Source organism: Cebus imitator, unplaced genomic scaffold (genome assembly GCF_001604975.1).
Source record: "Cebus imitator isolate Cc_AM_T3 unplaced genomic scaffold, Cebus_imitator-1.0 Scaffold39, whole genome shotgun sequence".
NCBI classification, from domain to species: Eukaryota; Metazoa; Chordata; class Mammalia; order Primates; family Cebidae; genus Cebus; species Cebus imitator.
Window position 1 is genome coordinate 10,356,076 of NW_016107354.1, and position 25,685 is coordinate 10,381,760.

Below are 25,685 nucleotides of genomic sequence, written 5' to 3' on the forward strand. Positions count from 1 at the left end.
GCCCCGTTGTGTGCCTGAGGAGTGTCCCAAAGTTGCTTGTAGCATTTTATGACTGAAGTGCAGACCACGGTGGTAAAGCTAAGAATTTCTTATGGGTCTGAAAAACAGGATAATAATGTTAGAGAAGAAAAAACTTAATTGCATATTTTATTCTCCGATAATTTGAAATACTGATTCTTATGTGACTAGCTTCAGCCTTTTCTCCCCTATTCATTATCTAGGAATTGTTATTCAATTGTATCTTTTTGTTTAGGGAGAAGAAAAAAAATTAGACTAACCTTTTCATTCTGACCATGTATTTCAATCCCTGATGTCCAACATGACTTCTATTTCCCTTTAATTCTTGAAAAAGTAAAGATAATAGATCTAAAAATAACCATCAATAGATCCATTCCACATGAATGGCCTTTTTTTTAGACGATGGAAAGAGGGTTCTGATTTGTAGTTTTAAGTATTTAAGAAACACTGCACTGAGTGTTGCTAATTAGCTGTGGCTTGTTACCTCACAGTGGATCAATTGATCTCTATTTCAGAGGCTCAGAATGTCACCATGAGGGCTCTCAGACAATAGATGCATTGGGTTCCATACAGTGAATTGATTTCAGGTCTTAGCTCTTTGTGTCATGTTTAGCTAACTTTAGATTGTAAGAGACCTGGTAGTAAGGGCTTGAGGGATTGATGATGGCTGTGATATACAGAACTAAAGTGAAACAAATGTTTGCTCCTTTACATACAGCTATTTTGAACTGGAGAGCAGTGGCCTGAGGGATGAGATTCGGTATCACTATATGCACAATGGGAAGCCAAGGACAGAAGCACTTCCGTACCGGATGGCAGATGGACGATGGCACAAGGTTGCCCTGTCAGTTAGTGCCTCTCATCTCCTGCTCCATGTCGACTGTAACAGGTATTTCTTTGTCTTTGATCATTGCTAATTCTGCCCTTGAAATCAAGCAATGGAAAGGGGAAAAAATATCAAATTCCTTCCAGAATTGCCAGGAAACAAACACCAAGGGACTCTAATTGTAATTTAACCTACCAAATGGGACATTAGGCATGCTGAAATGACCAACTGTAATATGATAAGAAAACAGTTCATTAAGATGAAAATGTGTCCTGTGATTAGGAGCAAATGCACAAAAGGTTGATTGCAGATTGGGGAATAGTAAGTGCACCTCAGTGTGCTCCAGGCACTGGCTGGAATTCCATGGAGCTGTAATCACAGTTAACAGTGATATATTGTTGTTGAGTTCGTTCCACTTGGAAGCGAATAAGCTCAGCTACCTTAGAATGAACCTGAGAAGCCTTTGCTACTGAAGCAGCTGATTCTATTTCACTTCATCAAGTGTACCTTTGCTTAAATATCTTTTCCAAATGGAGGCTTCTTAAAGAGGCTGTTCTTTGAGCCTTTTGGAATTGATGCTATTTTCTTCAAAGGAATGGGCCTTTGAGCTTGTCAGGGGATGGTGGGACTATTTATGAGGTCTGCAGGGTTTCACAGGAGGTTTAGGGTTGGGTGGGATGGAAATGTTGTCTCTTACGGCTATCACAGGAGCCGAGCTTAATGAAAGTTGAAGAGCGAGAAAGACCGTTGGTTTCTATTGGATTATTTATGGCTGGACAGCTGGATAATGGTGTTCAAGGGAAAAGTTTTGGTCTCTCCAGAACCCACTGAAAATCCTTATGAATAGTGACCTTAGTCCAATTACAGAGACTTTTTTTTTGCATTCTGAGCAGTGCCCATGTATTATGGATACTCAATGATGCCATCCAAGTTAAAATGACTTTTCAGCCATACAAGGCTTGCTCCCTTGAGCCCAGAATAAAGAACAGGCATATTGGGGATAGCCTCCCTTCCAAAAACCATCAAGAGGAGAGATATTCCAAGGTCAGTCAGCTTTACTGCACATTTCTCATGAGGAGATGTTTAAATGTGCTTGTCACTCTGGCTCTGCAGTCTCTTTTAGAAGACTTGGAAGGGCAGGAAACTAGTGTCAGGCTCAAGGGAAGGTTTGCCATCTTGAGGTGAGTCTTGGTCCATTTTGATATGAGCTATTTCAGGTGCTTTTTACACTTCTGAAGAATTGTGGTTTCAATCAGATATAATAAGTATGTCTGGACAGAGTTTCCATAGAAATCACTAGCTCCTTTGTACCCTGCAGACCAGGGCTGGGCAGCCTGGATAAAGCCAATGCTTAGCTGCTACATCCACTTTCACTTTCAAGAGCTGATCGGCCCCTTCAGTTCCCTAGAATTAAAGTGGCCTGTCAGGTAACACTCCTATGACCCACCGTGACCTACCACCCACGTGCTGTCCAAATAGGATTGCAGAGGAAGAGCACTGCTTGTCCTCCTAAGCCACAGGACAGAAAGAGGCCGCAGAACCCTGGTTTAGTAATTTCCAACTTAATAGTCCTGGAGATACTGCTGTTTCCTTGCTATGCAGTTTTTTGTTTCTTCCTTCCAAAAGTTTTACTTTGTTTCGCAACATTCTTCTCTCTAGAGAAATTCTTAGGTGGTGCTTGGCCCTTAGAGCTCAGTCCACATTTGTGGTGGTTGCTGTTATTTACTTTGCATATCAATGGCACCTCTTTGACCCTGCCTTCAAACTTTCATATGCCGTTGGTTCTTCATGGCAACCATGACCTCCCTACCAGGAGAATGAGAAGAGGTTGGGAGATCTGTAGTTCACTGTATTCTTTAGAGTCATTCCCATTTAGAAAGAATCGACTGAGGTTATTCTAAATATTCCTTGCGTTTTCCTAATATTTTTTGTACTTTGGCTTATGGGATAACATGTCCCTTATGTAAGATCTTGGAGAGAAAACTTAGGAAGTTGCTGCTAGTTAATGATTCGTAGACTCCAAACACAAATACATTTTTCAGGTGGGTCAGGAGAAAAAATGGTCCCAAAAGACTGGGTCATAAGAAAAGTGAATTTTGATTTTCATGTAGGAAAAGTCTAGAAACATCATTCCCAAATCTGACTATACATAAGAATTATCTGGGGAACATATTGAAAAAATGGATAACCAGGCTCTGCCTCTGACCTACTGGATCAGATTTCCTGAGGGTGGAACCCTGGGAGGCAATATTTTTAACAAGCACTCCATATAGGTTCCATGCAGGCAGTCTAGCCTTTGTGCATGAGCTGGTATTTCAATATCACTGGCTTAGAATAAGGAGAAGGAATTTGATGGAGAGGCTGGGCTACAACAAATAAATAAAGTCTTGGAAGACCAGTTACCTGAAGCATGGTAAAGAGGAGAAAAGGTTTAAGGAGAAGGTAGTGCCTAATGCACAAAACAAACCTTACCTTCTTCACAAGTTTCTTCCCAGCCACAACTTGCCACCTTTACGGTAGCAGAAGCTCTGTCCCATATATCAAGATGCTGGTTCTACCACTTTTAGTATCAGCCAGCCTCACAGAGAGTGAATTTCAGCTATGCATTTGATACTACCTTGTTATTCTTATTTTTTTTTTAATCCCTGTCACCCTTATTTTTCTCAACGTCTCACTGAGTAGTGTCCTGCTGATTAGAGATTGAAAGGAGATGGTGTTAGATAACATTTGAGTGTTAACTATGCTAGGCACAGTGCTGTGTACTTTACATAGATTAACTTATTCCACATTCATTCTATTAGTTCTTCCTCTTTTTAAGATGAGGAAACTGAGGTTATATATTTGTCTGCAATCCTGCTACTGATAAAAACATTAGCTGGGCATGGTGGCGCGTGCCTGTAATCCCAGCTACTCAGGAGGTTGAGGCAGGAGAATTGCCTAAACCCAGGAGGCGGAGGTTGTGGTGAGCCGAGATCGCGCCATTGCACTCCAGCCTGGGTAACAAGAGCGAAACTCCGTCTCAAAAAAAAAAAAGAAAAGCATGCAGAATCCAAAACTAAACTTGCCACAAATCACTAAATGAGCCAGTAATTCAAGGTTTCTATCTAGGATTTGAACCCGTCTGACCTACGAGTGTCTGCATCTAGCTACTAGTAGGCTATTTAGCCCAACAGTGGGGACCATTGACATCATGTTTGGAACATGAGGGAAGGCCAAGATTCAATGTGAGCAGATTGTTCCTTTCTAGTATTTCCTCCTCACATGTCTTATATTGCTAATCCTGGGAGATGCTTGGAAAGATGTGGAGTCTAATTGAGGGAACCCTTTACATTGGTGCTGGAGAAGGGATCTACATTGATTTAGCCTCTCCTGTAGGCCAGGTAATGTGCTAGGAATAGTATACTATTCCTAAAATGGTATACTGTCCCTAAAATGGGACAGTTTTACTAGGCCCATTTTTCAGATTTGGAAATAGAAAGGCTCAAGATAAATAACTAGTTGTCAATCACATAATATAATAAGCATATAACCAAAACTTTGAGCTGGAATCTACCTTCCAAACCTTAGTCTTACCCACCCTCCAGGTCACCTCTATAGTGTGCTCATGACATATACTGCCAAAGACAAGGCCACAACCACACCAGGGAGTCTTCCCAAGGGAGAGATACCACGGAAGGTTCAGGGACCATGGAAACATCTAAAGTCAGGAAGAGAAGATTTCCCAGATAATTTCATTGCTCTGAGAAATATTAATGTGGCAAGATTTTGCACATTATTATTTTAGGTCAGAATTGAGAGACAGAGTTTTTTCAGACCTAATTGCACAAATTGTCGTGAGAAAAGAAACTGCTTTTTTAGTTGGTAGTTTAACACTTTCTGCTTGCTGCAGAGGCACTTTTCTCCTTGTTTCAGCTGTTTAGCTGGGCCTAGTTAGAAGCCCCTGATGTGTTGGTAGCAGATTCCCTCAAGCTAGAAACATAAAAGGAACCATTCAGTTGGGTAGGCAGACTGATTATCTCCATTGCCTTGGGTTTTTCTCTGGCTGCCTTTTATATTCAGTGTTGTCAACAAAGCCTAGAATGAAACCTGAACAAACCTTCATTAGATTCACCCTCTCCCTTCTCAGTTCACTTTACAGCCTGTCTCCATTACTCAAAGGACAGAATCTACCGACATATGGGATTCAGTTCATAAGTAACCTTTTTAATTCACAAGAAAATGAATTTAATTTCCTTCTCTTTATTTGTAACTTTTAATTTTCATTCAGCCCATCAGATTAATTTATGGGTCACACTATCTCTGCCAGGCTTTGCAGGATACAAGGAAATAAGAGTCCTTGCCATCAGGAGGTTTATGGCTTCTTCATTTAGTCATTTTAAATTCATTCTGAAACCACCAGGTTCCCTCACAGTGATTGGGCCTAGTCCCTGGATATCAGAATCAGAGGATGCCTGGATGCAGATAGGAGCCCTGTAAGCAGCTGATTTGATAACTCACAATGGCAACTGAACAGTGGAAAGAACTGGAAACAGTGAATCCCAGCATCTGGGTCTTGAAGTGACAGTGGAGCTGAGCTCTTCAGCAGCTCAGGAATGGATGGCTTTTAATTCACTCAGCCTTTGTCCAGCCCTTTTTGTAATATGCAGGTGTCCTTAGCATGTGTTAACCTCCTCATGCCTCACTGCTGGAAAAAGTCAGCTCTTAAGTGCAGTCTATCACATTTCAACCTAGCTCTGAACTCTCATCTTATTTTCTCTGACTTGTTCAACTGTGTATGGCACATAGACACACATCAGCAGCCTGATCGTCACCTTGACAGGGAGTTAACAAGTGATTATAGTCTAGACTAGACTAAACATATTTGGCTTTTACTTTTAACACATGCTATTTATTATCCACAGAGCATATCTAATTTTTGCATACAACTGATCTTGAAAAGCATGCAGATGGCCGGGCACGGTGGCTCAAACCTGTAATCCCAGCACTTTGGGAGGCTGAGGTGGGTGGATCACGAGGTCAAGAGATTGAGGCCATCCTGGTCAACATGGTGAAACCCCGTCTCTACTAAAAATACAAAAAAAAAAAAAAAAAAAACATTAGCTGGGCATGGTGGCGCGTGCCTGTAATCCCAGCTACTCAGGAGGTTGAGGCAGGAGAATTGCCTAAACCCAGGAGGCGGAGGTTGCGGTGAGCCGAGATCGCGCCATTGCACTCCAGCCTGGGTAACAAGAGCGAAACTCCGTCTCAAAAAAAAAAGAAAAGCATGCAGAATCCAAAACTAAACTTGCCACAAATCACTAAATGAGCCAGTAATTCAAGGTTTCTATCTAAAATTTCAGAGTAATTTCAGGATGTAAGCATCTGTTTATATGTGTAAACTTTTCATAATGAAACATGTTGATATGGCATCTTCCTTCCAGAGAGCTCCACAACTACTTACTAATGTCATATTATTAAACCTCATATTTTTTGAGATAGTTAAGTCACAAGTATAATGTAAGACATTGGTTTTATAGAAGCATTTCTGCTATAGTATGCAGAGGGAAATTAACAGATGACTATCAAAGGTCTCAGCTTTCAAGAGAGCCAGGCTGAGACTCTCAATCTCCTGGTTTTCCAACTGATATACTGTTCACTTCATAAACGAAATGCAAGAGCACAACTCATTATCAAAGTTAATTAAAATAAAATTGGAAGCTAGAGTATGCCTCATGTAAAACTAACAAAGCATCTTCAGATCCTCTATGTAGGAAGAGATGGCAGCCAAGCTAGGAAGGTAGGACGTACTTGTGCATAAATTTAAGTAACAGTACAAGGCAAGAGGACAAGAGATGTAGCAAAGCAATCAGCATATGACGTACTGCTGGATTCCTCGTAGAGGCAATCAGGACTGGGAGATCACAGTAGGGGAAGCTGCTTGGGGACATGGAGTAACCTCTCAATTTCCTACCAGTCTAGGTGAAAATACATGACAATCTCTGCAGCTTTATAGTTTTGCCATTATGTGATCTGATTCTGTACCAGTCACATGAGTCAGGCTAGAACAAGGTTTATCTCACGGGTATCACAATTGCCAAACCTAGTCTGGTGAAAGAAAAGCATGTATGGGCAAGTAGTATTGAGGTGGGGTAGTGAGGGAAGGCCTGAAGGGAGAGACAGAGACGGAAGTGTGGGAGAGGAGAGGAAAAGGAACGATTTGTCTTCCATGTTTCATATTTGAGGCATTTGAACTCTGTGATGTAACCTAGATGGAAACACATTTTGGATCCTAGTCTTGGTTTTGCAATTTATAATATGTAACTTTTATGTAATGATGGCAGGAGTGTGAAAGCAAGAAATCTAATATTCTCATTCATTCATTCGCTCATTCATATGTCAGAAACTGTGCTTGCATCTGTAACATGGGAGTAATATTAATTCTTCTACCATAGGGTTGTGGTAGGAATTTAGCTAGAGGGTATATGCAAAATCCTCTGAAAATGTTAAGCTTCTGTATGAACATATAACATCCTTAAGTACAACAGACATGTACCACCATATAGAGAAGATTTTATTGTGTTATACTGAAAATGAGTAACATATAGTCAAATTGCTTCCTCTGTAAAAATAGTGAGTTATGTCCCATGGATTCAGGACATAATGTGTAATGTAGATTCATTGAATAATGTGAGGTTTCTGAGGTTATTCTAATTTACATCCTAAGCAAGGTTCTCCAGTAGTTTGTCTTTTAGTTCTCTGGTCTATAGTACAGCACAGTATTGCATGCTTTTTACGCCAGTAGAATCACTTTAAAAATTTGTAACTGAGGTGAAGTGGGAAAAGAAACACCCCCTCCTGTGTAAGACTTTTTGTTGATCCTGGCAGGGCTTTGAGAAAGTGCCATGCCTTCTTTCCCTTTATATTTCTGTGAGTTGTTGTTCAGAAATTTACACCCCACCACTCATGAGGCAAAATTATCATGGCTTTTATGAAAGGATGTAAAGTTTTAACTTTACAAATAAGGGAACTCATTTGCTATAATTTTCTGAATGTCCTGAGGCCCACATGGGTGAGTAAAATATATACTATTTGCTTCTCTACTTTGAAAGGCTGGCCTTTTAGCATAAAAATGTTCTTGACTGAAAACTTGAACTGAAAGAAATTGGTATTATCCTGGGCAAGTCCTTTACTGTCTCTGGGCTTCAGCTGCCTAAGTATACAATGTGGGGCTAGGAATAAATGACTTTTAAGTCTTCTTCCAATTCTAGCCTCCTGGGCATATCTCCTTCTGATTGTAGCTCATCACAAGGCTTATTTCAGAGCTTGCATCACTCCCCTTCAGAACCATGGAGAGCAACTCACTCAGCTTGTCCTCTTCAACATGCCACTTCTGTAGTGGACCTGCAGAGGTTTGCAATCATCTGAATTTAAATGTGAGTTGGCAGTGCAACATGCTGGTGGATGAGCAAAGAACAAAGCCCACTTCTCCTGGATGCTCACTCTCTCTTTTTCTTTTTTTGATCACTTGCTGGAGTAGATACTGAATATGTATTTTTGGACCCTAAAGGATGCTTGCCTTTTCTTCTCTACACCTTGTGCTCTGTTTTTCTTCCTGAGTTCTCTGCCTCAGATGTGTGACAGTGGACAGCTTGTATGGAGTGCAGGCTTTTCTGGCCATGGAGGCCTTGGTAGCTTGATGACCTACAAGACAGAGGGCAGTGCACAGTAGCAAGCAGATGATAGATAGCTGTGGTGTGAAAGACATACATCCTCTGAATGCTGAATNAAAAAAAAAAAAAAAAAAAAAAAAAAAAAAAAAAAAAAAAAAAAAAAAAAAAAAAAAAAAAAAAAAAAAAAAAAAAAAAAAAAAAAACCTTTGATGCTGCTAAGTCAGAGAGATTTAAATAACAGGAAAGAGAACTAATGTAAAGATATAATCCCTCACATTTCTACCCATGCTGTGTACCCTGTGGCTTATTCATTTCAACCTCATTAGGTGGATTCTAAGTTTAACCTTGCCCTATGTTCTATTAACATCAGTAGCAGGCCTATTTCTAATTTTTAAGAACCTTCAACTTTTTTTTTTCTTCTGGTGGGTTTAAATATGCCTTTGGTTAATGATAGCCTCAATGGAAGGGAAAGATAGGAGGTGAAAGGGTTAATTGGAGTGGAAGATGAGTGAGTGACCTGCATTTTTCTTCATCAACTTGCACTCCTGGACTTTTAAGTTTGCAAGTGGAAAAGACTGGGAAAAAACACAATAGACATTCTTTTATCTGGTGGTTTGTTGGCTACCTGAGGCCATGAGTAGATTAAAAAGAAACCATTTTGTTGCATACATGAAGCCTGAAATATGTTAGAATAGGGAGGAAAATAAGACTTCATTTCCAACTCATAGTGATTTCATCTACCTGCCTTCAGTCACATCTCATGTTGTCATTGTATTACATGGACCTGGGTCTATATATATGAATGGTTGGGGAAAATAGGCTGCAAAAGAAATACATATTTTCTGATAGGAAAAATATTGATACTTGCATCTTTATTGTTGTAATTTTGCTCTGTGTTTTTGATGGATATGCATGGTTATTTTTAAAAAGAAAACCAAGGAGAGAAAATAAACCAGAACAATACACCTGGTGAAACTCTGTTAGAAAAAAATGTACACATTCATATATTAGTATTCTCTGTTTCTTTTATGCTTTACTTATTGGAAAGGAGCTTTGGAGAATAAAAAATGCATGAGCCATGAGGACTTTTTAATTGAAAAAAAAAAAAATTCCAAACAGTGCATGAGTTTTCCAGGTAGATCAGGGTGCTGATGTTGTTGTTGAAAAGAACTGATTTTCTATACTACTGTAACAAGATTCATCTATCTCCTTGGAAACTTTAATTAAACTAATGTTATAAATAATATCAGCCAGAGCTGTTGGATGCAAGAAAACAGATTTATAGCTGCATCTGTTCAGCTATTCTTTTAGGTGGTATATTGAGGTTAGGGTGTGAGGATGAAGAGGCTTGGTTGGAAAAGGTTTCTGTGCACTCTTTTTCCTGCCCTTACCTCAAATCCACTTGACTTTTCTCTCCCAGATCATCCTTTTTAGCTTCTTGTGAGTGTTTATCCCAGAAAGGGTTCTAGAGTTGCGGAGCCAACCAGTTAATGTACCTGGATCCATACCTGAGGGTCTTCATTGGCAATCAGAGAGGAAATAATTTCTCCTCTCTTTAAAAGATCCGTGTGATGGTGTCTTTAACTCTGCCTCAGGAATGCCATGTCTCATCCCTACTGATTAGAGTCTATTAGTCTGAGGGTGTCACTTTTCTGACAGCAAATTTCATGCATTTGAACTTACAGGTTACAAGTTTCGGCCATCATCTGACATCTTTGGGACACTTAGAATGCCTGTATTACCCAGAATGGAATTTTATTTTCCTTGAAGGTAAACAGTCCCAGGCTGTGATTAGTCCTGGTATATCCTCAGCAAAGCAGTTGACTAATCCTTCAATGCATTTTTGCTAATATCTGCTTTCCAGGTCTGATGCTGTTTTTTGTTTGAAATATAAGCAAGAAAGGGTCTGGGGAAATCCTGATTCAAGATTCTTGCATTCTTTGACATTTTAGCCTCAGAGGCATAGCACCATGCTGAGGGAAATGTACAATTTTTGCTTAATTGTTAGCGATTTGAGGTTAGTATCTTATATTTCTCTAGAGATGATTAATACATTCACTTGATCTTCTTTATAGATTTGTAAGATGGATGTGATTGCATTTTATAGATGGGGATTTTTGAGATGGTATGTGTAAGGTACATGGATGTGCTTTGGTCAAGAATAGGCTGAGGCAGATATCTGGGCCAGAGTGACTCAGTGAGTTTGGAGTGCAGGTGCATAACTCCGCTTGTTATGTAATCACAGCCATAACGTGGGAAAGCTCATCACCAGCTTGGATCCACTATCGTTTGCAAAAGGTATAACTTCCCTGCTGACACTGTACATATGGCTGCATCCAGAGAGGGAGAGTGAAGCTGTTGACCCTATAAGGGAGAGCCGGTCTTGCAGGCCGGGGAATGCAGCTGTAAGCATGGGAGTGGCAGGAGCTGCAGCACCAGAGCAGGCAACCAGGATAAAGGCAAACTGTGAGAGAGGTGCGGATGAGAGAGTTGCTGAATAAAACTGTATTTCACCTGCCTACAGCCGCCTGAGTGTTGTTTCAGCCATTCGCCACCCATCCAATCATTCTCCTTGAACCTCAGCTTGGGCTAGAACCTAATATTTGGCATGACATTTGGCATAGCTGGCAGGAGAAGGTGAGTGTGTCTTCAGCCTTGAGGCTTCCCGCTTGGCTCTGTGACCTTAGCATGGTTTGTGGTACCCAGTGGCAGCAATGCTACGTGGATGAGCCCCAGTGGGGCTCCCATATTGGGAGGCAGTGGACAGATCTCCTGTGAGTGTGGAGAAAGCACAAAGCAACTGGAAGCACACAGCACCGAGAAGGGACACACCTTCATCAGCAGAGTTAGATGGGTGTTTCTGACTGCACTTCAGGAAGTACATGCTCAGGCCCTGTAGGATGCCACCCTGGTTTAGAAGTGTTTAGGAGTGACAGTGCTCCTTTTGCCTGGGATTGAGATGCTGCAGTTGAGAGAGTCTTTCTGGCAGCCAAGCAGGCAATTCAGCAGGCGTCAGCCCTATGGGTAGTTAGCCAGGGGTGTCCATTTAAACTTGATATGCAGGTGACCACAGATAGTTTCAGTTAGGGCATGTAGCAGTGCATTGTGTATCTGAATACACCAGTAGGCATTTTGTCCCAACTGTGGAAGGGGGCTGAGCTCCAGTATTCCTTGATAAAGAAGCAGTTAGTAACTGCATATGCTGCCCTTCAGTTTCATAAGAGCATAATAGGACGGGCCACAGTTGTGTGGACAACGTACCCAGTGGCAGGATGGGTACATTCGTGGATAACAACCCCCCAAACTGGGTCAGCACAGACATCCACTTTAGCAAAGTGGGGTGCCTACTTAAAGCAGCAGAGTATCTAAATACAAGTTCCTTAGCAGTGGAGTTAGAAGAGGCCTTGGAGCCTATAGTTCTAATGCAAGATAAGGCCATGGTGACTGAGGCACCCCTAGACCCTGAGCCATTGCCATTTAAGGAAGAGCACTCCACTATTTCTGATGGGGTTATAGTATACAGATAGGTCTAGCCAGAGTACTGCTGCTGCCTGGACTGCTGTTGTAGTCCAGCCTGGTACTGACACTGTAGAGTTTGATACAAGTGTGGGCAAAATAGCTAATGAGCTGAACTCAGGGCAATATGAATGATGATCACCAAGGAAGTAACACCTATGGTAATCTGCACTGATAGCTGGCAGTTTATTGAGGCTTAACATTTTTGGTTAATTACCTAAAAGTTACAGAATTAGCTGGTTAGTCACCAACCCATGTAGGCCCAGGCCATTGTTTGGATCTATGAGAGAAAGGATGACCTTCTTCAACCAGGTATGAGGACAAATGATAATCTATTGTTGCGTGCCCCAACACCCCTGAAGGCAGAGGGAACAGAAAACCTAGTGTTAGCCATAAACTCTCCAAGCCGCCCTTTGCAGATGCTTGGCTATTGTAGCCCCCTGGGGGTGCGGAGGGCCTGCAGTATAACTTACACATCACTCCTTGGGTATTTAATATATGGCCTCCATAATTAACCATTCATAGGGGAATGGCTAGGGAAGGGATCCCCCTCTGGGGAACGTATGTACTGTCTATGTGGCCTATTATAAGCTCCCCTGTGACTTTGACACAGGTACAGGATCCAAAAGAACCATGGGGAACTGATAGGGTGTGGTACCATTGCTTAGGGCAGAAACCCTTGGCAGCTGCCTTGTTATCCAGAGGTGAAATATTAGCCTCTATTTTGTCTGAGGAACATGATTTATCCCTGTTAGTACCTGTGCCTGCTTCATCATTTCGACTGTTGGTTGACATGCTCCAACAGCATTGTGGACTAGGCCCACACCTACACTGAAGTGACCAATGTCTCCAACTGCTGGATCTGCACCACCCTTCCAACAGCAGCTGTGGACAGCTTGCCCTGGCATGTACATACAGCTTCTGTGAAGAACTGGACATCGCTAGAGACTTGGGGTTCCACGGACAATGGTTGAGATGTAACATGGCAGCTTTGAAGGGGCACCATGTGGGATTAAGACAATTGAGAACCTTAGTGATGATCCCCTACAGAGGTGGTGGGCATCTCTGGGCCCTACTCTATGTTGGGCCTTAATAATTATAAGTAGTATAGTGGGGATATACTAGCAATTGGTTGTTACTCCCTGTATTGTTGCTGTGACCTTTAGGTTCAGGGTGCTGCCCTATGTGCACGGGTCTCCACTAAGAAAACTTCAGCCTAGAGGGTGAAATATAAGACCTGTGTGCCAAACCTGTATATCAAACCTATGTTCCCTAAACTTGTGTATAAAGCTTGAGTGTGTATATGGAGCCTATGTACCCAAAGCTTATGTGTATTACCTGTGTATCCAAAGCCTATGTTTCCCTCAGCCTAAGGGGTGGAATGCAAGGTACATGGATGTGCTTTGGTCAAGAATAGGCCAAGGCAGACATCTGTGCCAGAGTGACTCAGTGAGTTTGGAGCACAGGTGCATAATTGCACTTGTTATATAATCACAGCTATGTAGCCATAACGTGGGAAGGCTGATCACCTGGCTCAGAGCCACTATTGTTTGTAAAAGGTATAACTGCCCTGCTGAGGCTGTACATGTGGCCATGTACCCAGACAGAGAGAGGGAAGCTGTTGACCCTGTAACGGAGAGCCAGACTTGCAGGCCAGGGAATGCAGCTGCAAGTGAGGGAATGGTAGAAGTCACAGAGCCGGAGCAGGCAGCCAAGATCAAGGCAAATAGTATGAGAGCTGCTGATGAGAGACCTGATGAATAAAACCATATTGCACCTGCCTATGGTGCCCCCTCCCCACCCCGCCGCTGTGTTCTTTCAACCATTTGCCACCCATCCACCCACTCCCCTCAAACCTCAGCATGAGCTGGAACCTAATATTTTGCGTGATTGCATGACACCAAGAAAAGAAGTAACTTGTTCAGGGGTACAACGTAATTCAGTGGCAGACTGGAGCCAGCACCCAGGGGTCCTTCTTTATTCCTTTTTTCAGGGGACGTACTCTTTATCACTCCCTCCACCCTGCTCCATCTGTAGCCACTTGAGAGAGTGAAAAAGAGAAAGCCACAATAGCTTTCTCTGGGCTAGCACCCTGCGCTTGGATTTTTTTATTCTCTGCCTCCTCTCTGTGGTGAAAGAATACTTCTAACTTACCATGAAAGAAGTACAAGGCATCCAACTTATAAACTGATTAAAAAACACACAGCCTAAGTTTTATGTATCACTTTCTGAGACTGGGGGTGCTGGCTGCCTCACAAGGCGACTTCCCTGTTGGGCCAAAATTCACCTTGTTATAAGTTCCAAGTATAGCTGACCAGTTGGTCTTTAGATGCTAGAAGGCTTATGTGTACCGTTTTTAGATTCAAAGACTCCCTCCTTCCTGGAATTTGAAGTATTGATAGGTTCATGACTTCAATACTGCAGAGATATGGCTCATTGTTCATGTAAGACTTGTATGCCTTGTGTGTGTCTCGGTGCTGATGTGTAATGGCCAAGGACATAATCTTACATCATGACTGACTGCAAATGAGCCATTTGGCCATCTCTTCAAATGTGGAATAGATGTTACACTAGTTTCCAGTGTTACATATGTTGTTTTACACTGCTCCAATATAAATTCTGATATTCGCTACTTCAAGGTGACGAATTCTCTGTATTCTTTAAGAGGACTTTGCAATTGAAGGTCTCATTAAAAACTGGTGGTGAAATCAAGGGTTGGGCAATAGGAGACCCCCATTTAGGAGGGCGTTTGACGTTATTGCTTCTTTTATTGGCACCTAATTAGATATGTACTGGAGCCTGCAGGAACTAATAAGAGCACAGGAGGTAGGTGAACACATTGAATTCTGAGTAATTTTCATGGATGGCAATTTTATATAACGACTTAACACTGCAAACCTGATCATCATATTCCCTACCCACTCCTACACACAATTAAGCTTGTTTAATACCTTCTGATAAGCTTTAGGATAAAGGTCACAGTCCTTCATAGAGCTTACAAAAATTGTGTATAATCTCATCTATGTTTTCTTCTGTAGTTTCTTCTTGGATCAGTGTTTGCCTTTTTCTGATTTCAAGTTCTTTTAGTTCTTTAGAGGTGTCATATTCACTTAAGCCACAGAACCTCTCTGCGCATGCTGTTTCTAGGATGTCAGGTTCACTCCTACACATCCTTAATTTTCAGGCTAAAAAAAGGGGCCTCTTGTGTTTTACACTTTTACCGTAAAATAGTGTTTGCTCTTCAGCACAGTAATTTTTGATCATTTGATTGATGTCTGCCTTTTCTATGGGCTATAAGCACTCTATGAGCTCAGCACTTTTTTTTTTTTTTAACCAGTGCTGAACATAGAGCTGCCACCTAATAGATAATCAGTAAATATTTTCAAATAAATGAATGAATGAATGAATGAATAAATGGCAAAGCTTCTCTAGGGGCCAGGATTCCTAGCTTGTGGTCACTGATCCTAGCATTCTCAATGGCTTCATTATTGAATTCTTATTTCTTTGCCTCAGTTTCCTCATCTGTGTAGGCATCATTTCTACCCAGCCCATGTGTACAGGATTATTGTGAGGTTCCAATTAGAACCTGCATGTGAATGTGTGCTGTACTTTTCAGTGTGCTTTATGAACAGCAGGCACAAGGAAAGGTGAAGCAATCCTAGCATTTTTGCTTTGAACTTTTGAGTATTTTTCTCTTTTTCAGGAAGGCAATTAATTTATATATGGCTTTTGGTGATTTCCTGGTCTGATTCACAGCACAAGGTGAACCGTGCCTTGCTCTCAAGTTGAATTTACATGTGGCCTGTATCAGCAGGAGCTGTGGCAGGTGTGAAGGAGTGAGGAGAAGGTAATTTACAGCTAGGCTGTGAACATAAACTGATCACAGGTGGGGTGAAGGGATGTGTGCCCCCTGCTGGAGAATGAACACAGTTGGGTACTTGTGTTTTGCTTGCACAGGACATATCTCATCTTTAAATTCTGTGGGTCTGTTTCATAAAATTTGAAGCTCACACTAAAGGCCTCATTCAAGCTCATTAGACTTAAGCTCTTTGAGCAGGGTTTCTTGAGTCCCAAACTATATTGGTGTAGTCTCAGTGTGAAGATCAATGAATGTGTTTTTCTTTAATTTTAAAAAATCATGTAAGGCACAAAGTAGTTAAAGCTATACAATACCCATTGTCCTGCCCTTAATCCTATTGCACAGAAGTGGTTATTATTAAGTTTTATTCCTATTCTCCAGATTTTCTTTGCATACACAAACATGTATTTTCTCCCAATAATGAGATAGCATATATATTATTCTTCAACTTGCATTTTCATTTAACAGAATATCAGCCTGATCCACTGTTGCTCTGCAGCAGGAACATGTTCAGGAGGAATGAGGGCTGATTTGTTTCTTGCAGGGTGGCTTAGAGGCCGCTTTGTCCTTTGGTGGTGTGTGGAGCAGTCAGTGCTCACCTGCAAGCTTCTAGCCTCCTGCTTTGGGCTATAATACATCTTTCTTGCCTGTCACACAGAGCAGTGACTGTAGAAACAGGGCAGGAAGCCAAGATCCCCTGTCCTTGGATCAGCATGTCCTATTTCAGCTGCGTAGCTAGGTGAGACCATGGCAATTAGCCTGCACCAAGATGGGAGTAACAAGATTGAGCTGGGTATGTGATGAGGGTCAGGTGCTCTGAGCAGGGGCATAATGCTAAATCTTATTTTGTGTGACTGAAATGGAGCTAGTGCTGGCCAGGGTCAGACATCAGGTGAGCACAATGAGAGACAGTGTAGTTTAGTGGTTAAGAGCATGAGCTTTTGGAGTCGGACAGAACTGAATTTCACATCTGCCTCTGCCACTAGATGTACTACCCTTGGCAAGTTACTTAACGTTTCTAAGTCTCAATTGTAAGATGGGAATAAAGTGCCTCCCTCAAGTGATTGCGAGAATTAAATGTGACAGTGTATTTAGATCAAATAGGACACTCCTGGTTGCAAATAACAGTGTCTGAAACTGTAAGGATATATAATGTTTACTTAAGAAGCTTAGATAAAGCTGTGCCTAGGATGAGTCAGTAGCTCAGAAGTGACATCTAGGAGGGACACCCTGTGTGTCCTTTGAGTCTGCCATCCATGGCATTGTTTCTAGATGCTTTCCTCTGGAAAATTAGCACTTATAAATGAGAATATGTGGTCCTTGGTGTTTCGTTTCTGCATTAGTTTGCTGAAGAAACAGCTTCCAGCTACATACATGTTCCTGCAAAGGACATGTTCTCATTCCTTTTTATGGCTGCATAGTATTCCATGGTGTATATGCATGACATTTTCTTTATCCAGCCTATCATTTATGGGCATTTGAGTTGACTCCATGTCTTTGCTATTGTGAACAGTGCCAAGTTTTTAAGGAGTCCAGGATGTAGGTAAATAAATGATTTCTGTATCAGTGTAGTAGGTGCTACCCATAGTGTGGTAGGAATACTATAAGGAAACAGAGGTGCTGCTGTTAACCTAGCTTGGAGTATCATGAAGGATGATATGGTGAAGTTTCCCTCATGTCCAGATTGTTCTATGGAAATGCCATTTGCCTACATCTGAATCACTCCACATTATTTCCAAAACACTTATAGATCAACAAGGATAACAAATAAAAGTATACATACCTACATTTCCAGCATAACTGGAGGCAGACAATACCATAAACTTTAATGCGCCCGAAAATGAAACTTAATGAAATGAATGTAAAAGAGCAGAAGAATGTATACAAAACTATCATAAAAATAAAATGAGAAAATATTTCAGCTGATGTAAATTCTTTAAAAAATAAAACCCAAAATAGAAAACAACTGTGATGAAATATTATCAGTCTGAATAAAACATCATTTAACAAACCTGTAGAGATAAGAAAACCCATTCTTAATCAAAATTTAAGAAACTCGGAAGAAGAGTGTTTATAAAATAGTAATATGTAAAATGTGAATTGATTGAATATAGCAAAGAATTTTTCAACAAGACAAAAGAATTTTAGGAATGAAAAAAAAAATTAAAATCCCCAAAGGAGAATAAGTTCAGCTGAAAGAATTATAGAGGACATTTAAAATAACTAGGAGAATGAAAATAAAGAAGTAAAAAGAATCAGAAAGAAGATAGTCAACAAAGAAGATAAAGATTATCCAATATACACATAATTGAAGTCCCTGAAAACACAAAATGATATAACCAAACTAATATTTAAAATTTTAATGCAAGATAGCCAAAACAATCTTGAAAAAGAGGACTAAATTTGAAAAACTCACACTTGCCAATTTCAAAATATACTACACAGCTATAACAATTACTGTGATATTGGCATAAGGATAGACATGTAGACCAACAGAACAGAATAGAGTACCCTGAAACAACCTTCAAAAGAAGGATGTCAATGTTGTTCAATGGGAAAAAGGCAGTCTTTTCAACAAATAATGGTGGGAAACTGGGTATCCATTTGCAAATGGATGAAACTGCAGCTTTACATTACACCATGTACAAGAATTAAAATGGATCACCGTAAGTGCCAAAACTATAAAACTCTTCAAAGGAAACATAAAAGTCTTCATGACATTGAATTTTGTAATAATTTCTTAGATATAACACCAAAATCACAGGCAATAAAATAAAAAATAGACTTCATCAAAATTAAATATTTTTTGCATTAAAGGACATTATTCATCAGAGTAAAAAGATGTCCCACAAAGTGGGAGAAAATATTTGCAAATTGTATATCTGATAAGGGATTAATATCCAGAATATGTAAAGAACTTACACAACTCAATAACAACCCAATTCAAAAATGGGCAAAAGACTTGCATAGATATTTCTGCAAAGAGGATATACAAATGGCCAGTGAGTACATGAAAAGATGTTTAACATCCTTAGTCATTAAGAAAATGATAACCAAAATTACAGTGAGATACCACTTCATACCCACTAGGATGTCTATAATTTTTTTTTTAAAAGAGGAAGATAACAATTGTTGATAATGATGTGGAAAAATTAGATCCCTTGTGTATTGCCAGTGGGAATGTAAAATGGTACAGCTGCTATGAAAAACAGTTTGGTAGTTCCTCAGAAAGCTAAACATAAATTATCATATGACCCAGCACTTCCATTCCCTGGTATGTCCCAAAAGAAATGTAAAGCATAGGCTTGACCAGATACTTGCATGCCAATATTCATTGCAGCATTATTTATAATAACAAAAAGTAGAATCAAGAACCATATGAGGTAGTTATATTATTGTACCTACCAAGTGTCTATCCATGAATGAATGAACAAAATGGGGATACGTACACACAATGGAATGTTATCTAACTATAAAAAAGAATGAAGGTCTGATACATATTACAACATGTATGAACCTTGAAAACATTATGCTAACTGAAATAAGCCATGCACAAAAGAATAAATATTACATGATTTCACTTATATGAAATCTCTAGAATAGGAACATTCATAGAGACAGAAAGTAGATTAGAGATAATCAAGGGCTGGGGAGAGGGTGAATAGAGAGTTATTGTTTAATGGTTACAGAGCTTCTGTTTGTGATGATAAAAAATTAGGGAAATAGATAGTGGTTATAGTTGCATAACACTGTGAATATAATTAATGTCACTGAATTATACAGTTAAAAATGGTTAAATGGTAATTTTTTGTTATAAATATTTTATCACAATTTAAAATATTTATGTTATATATCAAAAACATTGAAATATATAACTTAAATGGATGAATTGTATGTGAATTATATGAATGAGTAAATGAAAGAATTATATTTCAGTAAAGCTATTAATAATTGCAATGCAAGAAAATAAAAGAAAACCCAAATGTACATACTGAACAGATCCATTATAAATCTGGGAAAATTGATCTATAAAATAAATTCTGAAATATATCCTAGTAAAAGTATTAAATTTTATATAAAAGAGAAGAAATTTCATGATCATAAGGCAAAAGGACCTCACAAAAAAATTCAGGTTGACATCAGACATTTTGACAGCAATGTACAAAACAAGGTAAAAGTAGCATTTTCAAGAAAACTCAAGGAAAGACAGAGTGGGAAACACTTCCCAGTTTGACATCTGAGTTAACTGTCAGTGTATTATATAACCAATGAAGTGCTAGGAAGGTGTCTGGAACCAATGCTCCAGCAGATGGAAGCAAAATAGTATATGAAACTTCTGGGAATTGCAAATAATTCAATAATTCAGTCTCTGTAAAGTGAAGCAGAGAGGCTCGTAAGGCCTTAGATTTCATCAAGTAGTTCATTCATTTATTCATTTACTGAAGTGGTGTTTCTTGAGCGTATTAAGTGCCTAGTAATACCGAGTCAGTTACATGTTACTGAGAGAGAGCATTGTTTATGAGATCTATATAAAGGGATGAGGGGGGTTAAAGAGACTAGGGGAATGCGCATACAAATTTTCATTTACGCACGGAAATGTAGTATGACATTTACTTGAGTAATTCTTCAACTATTCCAAACATCCTCTTTCAAATGAAAATTTGCATTTCAACCTTTCCATCAACCTAGTGTTAAAAGTGCTGATGGACAATTAATCTAGGAGGCAAAGAGAACTGAGCCAGTTCAGCCATTTGATCATCATTATACATTGTAGGGAGATGACTGTGTACAAGAATGGATCAGATGGATACAATTTGAATGCATAAGTGCAAAAATAAGTGAAATGAAAACCACTAATTTTGAGCATCTACTTTGTGCCAGGAACTGCTTTAGGTACTGGTGATGCCAAGGCAAATAAGAGCTGGTTTCTGCTTTTCAGTTGCCCACAAATCTTATAAAATAAACGCTGATTACATCACAGGGTGTAAGTAAGGTAGGTACCAGGTATCGTGAGAAGAGCAAAATTATTATCTTTGTATGTGCTGGTGAGTGGTCATGCCAAGACTTATCATAGTGTTTCATTTGAGTTTAGAATTGCTTGGCTTAACAGCATATCTTCCTGCATACTTTTGTGTTAGTTACGATGCTCTGGTTGTAAGTAACAGAAATCAACTTGAATGCCTTGAGCAAAGGTGAGGTTATTAAAAGATTTCCAGATTATCTCATGGAATGAACATAAGGAAAGGGATATCGCTGTATCAATGGAAGGATGTGGAAAATCACCAAGCATTCAAGTGACTCAATATCGCTTCGCTTATGCCACCTTACATTTGTATTGGTGACTTTTTCAAAACTATTACTGTTCATTGCCTCATTGAGCCTCAACATAAATAAGTAAGTAGGGTAGGCATCATTTTCTTTATATAAAAGGTAAGGGAATAATCCAGGAAGAGGAAATGATTTGTCTAAGGCTACATCCCAAATTTAGTGTTTAAGTCCAGAATTTAGTATAGAGACCTCTAACTCTTGGATTTATTCTTTTCTCATTAGCTGTCTTCAAAATGTTCTCTTACTACTATGCAGTTTTTTGCCTTCTTCTAATTCTCTCATGTTTTTAATTTTTATTTTATCTTTCATTTGGTCTTTGAAATTAAAGGAGTCACATGTGTGTCCTTAATAATAGGCTATTTAAAACATCTCTGGAAACTATCTTTAATTTATATCCTATAACCTGAACATGAAGGGGCCACCAAGATATGGGATAATTAGAGTGATGATAGGAGATCTCATTCGTCTCAGGGATTTTCTTATTGTCATCCATGAAATGCCTTACCAGAAATGGGCCATTATAGTTTAAATGATGAGTTGGAGTTTGAAAAAGATTTGGAACTTCATCAGACACTTTCCAAGCTTGTAGCCCATTGTTTTCCAAACTCCAGTTTTTTTCTCCACAATGAACAATAACTTTTTGATTAAACAGCTGGCAGTTACCATTGAATGCCTCACATTTAATAACAAAAGTCTTCCTTCAGAACAGGAAATTTTATCTAAATTGCTTTGCTCTTCTTCTGTGATTGTGAACTTTTAAAGCCTGACAGGACTGATAGCCTGAAAAAATAAAAATTTCTTTCAAGAAGCTGATGATTATTTTGTGAAAGAAAGAGCCCCAAACTAAATGAATAATTCAGTGTACTTGCTACAAAGCAGAAGTCAAGGTACACAAGTTGTCCTCTCTGTAAACATTATTAAAAAACAATCAAGTTTGCATTGGTACACTTATATTGGGAAGATTGTAGACAGCAGCTGAAAGACAGAGGAAAAAAAAATAAGTACCGCTTGGTAGTTGGGGACCTTCTTCACTTTTTGTTTTTGTTTGTCATAGGAGTAGCTACCATTATTCAGCTAATACCGTGCTATGCCCTTAACATATCAATTAATTAGTACTGCAGCCTGAATCCCTTCCTGCCCTCCTGCTAGTTCTTCTCTTTGACTAAAACCAAGTGGATCCAAAAGGAGAGCTACTTGTTGATACAGATCAGTCTCCTGTGGCGCAAAGCAGGCAAAGAGGGTTGGAGAGCGTATCTGGCTGAGACAAATGGAGAATATTCAGCTCACCTTAATTTTATTTCTTCATAGCATTTACCATTAATTAAAGTTAGATTATAAAGTTATTTATTTGTTGCTGTTCATCTGTCCTATAATGCAGGCTCTAGGAGGACAGGGAGATAATACTATTCTTGTCAAAATAAATTTACAAGTGCCTGTCTATATGTTATCTATCTATGTATCTATCTGTGTGTCTAATCTATCTAATTTGTCTATTCATCCATCATCCATTTACCTATTATTAATCGGCATAGTCAGGAAAACTCTTTCATTTTTTTATAATGCTTTGCAAAGTGGTGGGACACTGAAGAAATTTTTCTTTCCTTTGTACTGCTTTCTCATTTTTTTTTTTTTATTATTAATGCAGAAAAACCTCTAGAAACGGTACTGCAGAGGAGAATGCTCTTCCTGTGCTTCTCACTTTGCCTTGGGGATGCCATAAGAAAAGGCCCAACTAGCCGGGCGCGGTGGCTCACGCCTGTAATCCCAGCACTTTGGGAGGCTGAGGCGGGTGGATCACGAGGTCAAGAGATCGAGACCATCCTGGTCAACATGGTGAAACCCCATCTCTACTAAAAATACAAAAAATCAGCTGGGCATGGTGACGCATGCCTGTAATCCCGGCTACTCAGGAGGCTGAGGCAGGAGAATTGCCTGAACCCAGGAGGCGGAGGTTGCGGTGAGCCGAGATCGCGCCATTGCACTCCAGCCTGGGCAACGAGAGCGAAACTCCGTCTCAAAAAAAAAAAAAAAAAAAAAAAGAAAAGGCCCAACTACTTCCATCATAGGCTTGCTTGGCTGTAGTGGAGCTACACCCTGTGGCTGGGGCAGGAGCTTCCAGTTAAGCCTGACTCTGCTGCTCAAGGGCAGATAATGCCAAATGAGGCCTCTATCAGAGATTTTTTTTTTTTTTTATTTTTGAGACATGGTTTTACTCTGTTGCCCAGGCTAGAGTGCAGTGGTGCAATCTGGGCTCACTGCAGCCTCAACCTCCCTGGTCTCAGGTGATTCTCCTGCTTCCATCTCAGTCTCCTGGGTAGCTGGGACCACAGGTACATGCCACTGTGCCTAGCTAATTTTTATATTTTTTTTGTAGAGATGGTGTGTTGCTTAGGCTGGTCTGGAATTCCTGGGCTCAAGTGATCTGCCTGCCCACCTTGGCTTCCGAAAGTGCTAGGATTACATGCATGAGCCATATGGGGCCAGGCTGGCACGTGTAAGTCTGATTTTGTGAGGGTCCTATAAATTGGTATTTTTGAACAGCTTATGAGGCTATCCTAATGCCTAGTAAAGTTTGGGAACTACTAAGGAAACTTTGATGGTTTTCAATGTCCTGAAAAAGTCAGAAAGTCAAGAATACTATTCTCTGTTTGAATGTGGATATGCCAGTGTTCGAGGTGTGTGTGCCCATGTGTAGTCTATGCTGTACAAAGATTTCGTGGAGAGGGAGCAAAATATTTCCAATGTTCCTTACCACAACTGCCAGACCCTGATATATTTCATATGGGTTGTTTGGGAATCGCCAATCATCAGGCCTTTGGAGAGATATTCATTTGCTCTGGGAAGCTTTAAATTGTTACATGAGGATGTCACACATGCTCACGGAATGACAAACGGCTTTTGGATTCTTATATATTAACGTAATAAGTAGCAGATAGATGTTGGATCAGAAGACCTTCAATGTCCTTTTCAACCCTGAGAGTCCTGGTTACCAATATCTGTTTTATGTTAGCAGCAGGCTCTTGATTTATTAGCACTGGAACCTAACACCTAAATCGTCATCTAGGCGAATAATAATATGGGTTTGTACTAAATTGCCACCCACTTGTGAGCATCAGCAAATATTTTGGAGGCAGCTAGCCTAGGGTATAATTGAACACTAGGAGCAGCACATTTTGCTCTGAACCCCTGAAAAAGATGGTACCAATGACTATGGCCTTGATGTACCCTCAGTGGCACCATCTGGGGTGTGATTTCAGAGGCACCATCTGGGGTGTGATTTCAGAGGTTAATGCTCCCCTCTCTTTTTATCAGATTGTGGCCTTTCCTCTTTTATAGAAATTGTGAAGCTAACACTAAGTACTGTGTTCTAACCCGTTTAGCCAAGTTACTTCAATGAGGTTTTTAGTATTTTGTCTGAAAATATTTCAACCTAAAATATCTTTTAGATTATTCTGTAAAGATAAAGGCATTGATCTCGTCTAAAAACATTAATAATGTTCCATTTGTGAAAAGCATTTTAGACTTTGCAAAGTACTTTTACAGAGTAGATGATCTGTTTTGTGCTTATGGAAAATCCTGTGTGGTAGATGTTGTTATTAAAGGTTTACAGATGAAGAAATCAAGGACCCAGAAAGGTTTAGTAACTTGCCCCAGGTCACAAAACATGAAAGTAAAGATAAGACACAAACAGGAATTTTCTGGCTCTAGTGTAATGATCTTTCCCTGTCTGATGCTCTTTGTGTAACCCATTGGCTGTTTATTTGGCTCTTTTTTTTTTGAGACAGAGTCTTACTCTGTTGCCCAGGCTGGAGTGCAGTGATGCAATCACAGCTCACTGCAGCCTCGATCTCCCAGGCTCAAGAGATCCTCCTACTTCAGCCTCCCAAGTAGCTTGGACTACAGGCACACACCACCAGGCCCAGCTAACTTTTTTTGTTTTTTGTAGAGATGAGGGTCTTGCTATGTTACCCAGGCTGGTCTTAAACTCCTGGGCCCAAGCCATCCTCCCTCCTTGGACTCTTAAAGTGCTGGGATTATAGGCATGAGCCATTGCACCTGTTCTAAGTATTAGACTTTTTAATAGCAGAATTAATTGAGAGTTTTAAGCCAGTATGGCATGGCATACGTTTACACCTGGATTTGCATTTAGAATTCACCATTTGTTGAATAGTATTAGGCAAGTCATTTAATCTGTATGAACATCTGTCGCTTGAGTATAGCAATGCTTGTCTTTAGGGTTATTGCAAGGATTATAAAGTCTGTAAACTTTCAGCCTATAGGAGGTGCTCCCTCAAAGGTGGCTGTTATAAATTTTGAGGCAGTGCCTCTCCATCTCTCTGAGTTTGAGGCTAATTGTCCATCATCTGCTGAAACACCCTTCTGAGACTAGAAGTGTGCTGCCTTCCAGGGCTGCCCCTTCCCTCTGCATACTATAGCTCTGACTACTAGAAATTTTTTTCTGTCTTGAGCTCAGAGTGCCTCCTTATAG

The 25,685-nt window shown here is 40.0% G+C and overlaps 1 protein-coding gene across 3 annotated transcripts in view; it reads left to right on the top strand.

The window, feature by feature from the left end:
* NELL1 (neural EGFL like 1) overlaps window positions 1-25,685 on the top strand; it is an 888,103-nt gene that overhangs the window by 155,289 nt on the left and 707,129 nt on the right. For all 3 annotated transcript variants that reach the window (XM_017525920.2, XM_017525921.2, XM_037737557.1), the window contains one exon: window positions 737-907. In XM_017525920.2, coding sequence (XP_017381409.1) covers window positions 737-907 — 171 coding nt within the window. The remainder of the gene's footprint in view (window positions 1-736; window positions 908-25,685) is intronic.